At 45.6% G+C, this 3125-nt stretch overlaps 1 protein-coding gene across 1 annotated transcript in view; it reads left to right on the forward strand.

The window, feature by feature from the left end:
• The first annotated feature begins 2941 nt into the window (after positions 1-2941).
• Positions 2942-3125, forward strand: part of USP32 (ubiquitin specific peptidase 32) — a 248995-nt gene continuing 248811 nt past the window's right edge. The window contains exon 1 of the mRNA XM_049637818.1: positions 2942-3119. Coding sequence (XP_049493775.1) covers positions 3062-3119 — 58 coding nt within the window. The 5' untranslated portion in view covers positions 2942-3061. The remainder of the gene's footprint in view (positions 3120-3125) is intronic.

Raw genomic sequence — 3125 nt, forward strand, 5'->3', positions numbered from 1 at the left:
TTAAGCATGACAAGTAGACTTTAGATTTTCTACATAATCAAACTTAAGTACTGTGTCAGTTTTAACTTAGAGAGGGGTGTTTAACATTTGACTGCCTGATACTGTGTAATACAAACCAAAAGGCAAGTTTTAATCCCAGCTTAACATTTAAAATTCCCATCAGACATAACTGTCTGCGTCACTGCTTTCAATAATATGCTTAATTTAACTCAGACAAAGGAGAAATACTATTTCTTAGTTTGCTATCTCAACTCAAAATTTTGAGAAGTGTGTAATCCATGGTAAATGCTGTGATGGGGTGAAAATTTTTATGGCCCTATAGGAAGCCAGGCCTGAAACCAAGCAGGAGAATTTTAAAGTTCTTGTGTGTTAGTACTGCTCTAAATCTTTCATTATAAAGTTCATATTCTATTCTTTGCCGAGTATAATAATTTACTATTTCATGTGACAGATTAAGTCCAACTCTAGTTTCACCTTTCAAGTGTGGCAAGTACTACAAAGACCTAAAACAATTTGCTTCCAATTCCACTGTAAATCAAATGGGTAGATAATCACGCAGGTCTGTCTTTTGTGCACGAAGGTTGGCTTTAGGTAGTGATTATCTGGGACAGTAGTAATACTTAGGTATGTTGCAGTTGAATTCTTGAGGGTCTTTTCCCCTGTATACAGCTGAGCCCTTAAGATTCACTTCCCATTAATTACGATAATCTAAGTATAGGCTGAAGATGACAGAGTTGTTTTGTCTGGATACTTCTGTCTACACCAAATTAATGATCTGGAAATTAAAGGCTTTGAAATACATTCCCAACCCCTTTATTCATGGCCTTTAACTAATCTGAGGTCTTAAAATTAACTGCCTCACAGTGAACTGGAAAGGGCAACACAGTGACTAATAAAGCCACGCTGCTCATCTGGTCTGCCAGGAAAGGTGAGTACAGAAACAAGAGTATTACCTTCTTTCTTTAGCAGAGCATATTATAATCTGTTGGCTTAAGGAATTAAAATCCTTTTGCTGGGTCTGAATTGCCTAACTGGCACCTCCTGTGTAATCTAATCCAAATGGTTATTTTTTAAAAGTTCTTTCCTTATCCAAAAGCTTTATACTGTGACTTTGAGGGTGAAGACTAACAAAAACAAATTGAATAGACTTAAAAAAGTGCATTCCACTGTACATACAGTTAACTTTTCTGTTTTTTTTTTAAATGTTTATTTATTTTTGAGAGAGAGAGAGAGAGAGAGCAATTTAGGGAGCAGCAGAGAGGGAGGGAGACAGAAGATCCAAGGCAGACTGCTTGCTGACAGCAGAGAGCCCAATGCTGGGCTCTAACCCAGGAACCCAACTGTAAGATCATGAGCTGAACTGAACTCGGGCTCTTAACTGAGCCACCCAGGTGCCCCTATACAGTTAACTCTTGAACAGTGAAAGGGTCAGGGGCACAAATCCTCCTGCAGTCAAAAACTCTTATATAACTCCTCCAAAACTTTGCTAATAGCCTACTGTTGACTAACCAGAAGCCTTGCCAATACTTGCCAATAACGTAAAAAGTTCATTAACACATACATTGCATGCTATATATAACTTACAATAAAATAGACGAAAGAAAATGCTAAGAACTAAGGAACATACATTCACAGTACTGTACTGTATTTGTAGAAAAAAAGAAATCTACATACAAGAGGATCCATGCAATTCAAATCTGTGTTGGTCAAGGGCCAACTATACCACATCTATTCACCTGTCCATTGTTGGACACCTTGGGTTGTTTCTACATTTTAGTTATTGTCAATAATGTTCTATAAATATGGGTGTATAAATATGTGTCCCTGAGTTCAATTCTTCGGGTATATACTTAAAAAGTGGAATTCTGGGAACTCTGTAAATCTGAGAAATTCTGACATGTTACAACAGCGACCAACCTTGAGGACATTATGCTAAGTTAAATAAGCCAGGCACAAAAGGGAGAAATACCATATGATTCCACTCATGAGGTACTTAAAAATAGTTGTTAGTATTTTACCACAATTAAAATTTTTTTTGAAAAGCAAGAAACTGTTGTAAATCTCGTAAACCTCACATCTCCCATGGGCGGGCGGGGTGGGCAATGCTTGGACATAAGCAAGCTGAAGCCTTTTGCACAGCAGTTTCCAGTAGAGCTCAGAGGTGGGCTTGCCAATGTGAAAGGAAATCTAGAGTCAACAGGGGTGGGGAGGTACAGGTAACGTGAAAAGAAATATATTCTAAACTTTGTCACAAGGTTCATTTTCCTCAGGGATCTCCCCACCAGGATTAAGAATGCTTTCATCACAGGAAATCCTTGAGAGTCTCTTTTCTTCTCACAACTCCCTCCCAGCCAAAAATTTCCGTAACGTTAGGAGTTTCTCCCCTGCCTGCCTCTTTCTCTCACTGCACCCCTGAGACCCCGGTTCCCTAAGATTCCACCCAAGACAGGGCCTGACCAGGGCCAGACAAACCGCCAGTTGCTCCAGCCCCGCCCGTCAGGCTCCAGAACCCGTGGGCGGGAGACGCGGCCCCGAGCGCCCCGGAAGTCACCTCCCCCCACCCCCGCAGACGGGCGGAGGCTCCCCGGCATTGCGGCTTCGGATTGGAGGGAAACTGGGAGATGATGCGTTACGCGCGGGATCCGGCCCCTTCTCTGCGCTCCTGCGCGCGGAGAGCTTGGGGCGGGGCGAAGTGAGTGGCCCCTGGCGGCCATTACCCGGAACAATCCCCGGCCTCGGGTCAGGTGACCCTCGGCGGGGCCGGCGGGAGGGGGGTGGGGGGAGGGAAAAGGGCGTGAGGAGGAAAGGGAAGGGAGGAGAGAAAAGGGCGGAGTAGGAGGGAGGGGAAGGGGGCGGGGTGGGAGCGGGTCACGTGATTAGGCATGGAGGCGGTGGCGGCGGCCGGGAGGAGCTGCCGGGGCAGAAGCCGCACTTGTTAGTGTGGGGAGAGGAGGGGGCTGGGGGACGCCGACACCGTCACCCAGGGACGCCTAGTCGCAGGCGGGAGGGGGGGTGGGGGCGAGATTAGGCTCCGACCCCCGGCCGAGGGGATGAGGGGAGCATGGGCGCCAAGGAGTCACGGATCGGATTCCTCAGCTACGAGGAGGCTCTGAGGAGAGGTGAGG

This window comes from Panthera uncia, chromosome E1 (assembly GCF_023721935.1).
Source record: "Panthera uncia isolate 11264 chromosome E1, Puncia_PCG_1.0, whole genome shotgun sequence".
NCBI classification, from domain to species: domain Eukaryota; kingdom Metazoa; phylum Chordata; class Mammalia; order Carnivora; family Felidae; genus Panthera; species Panthera uncia.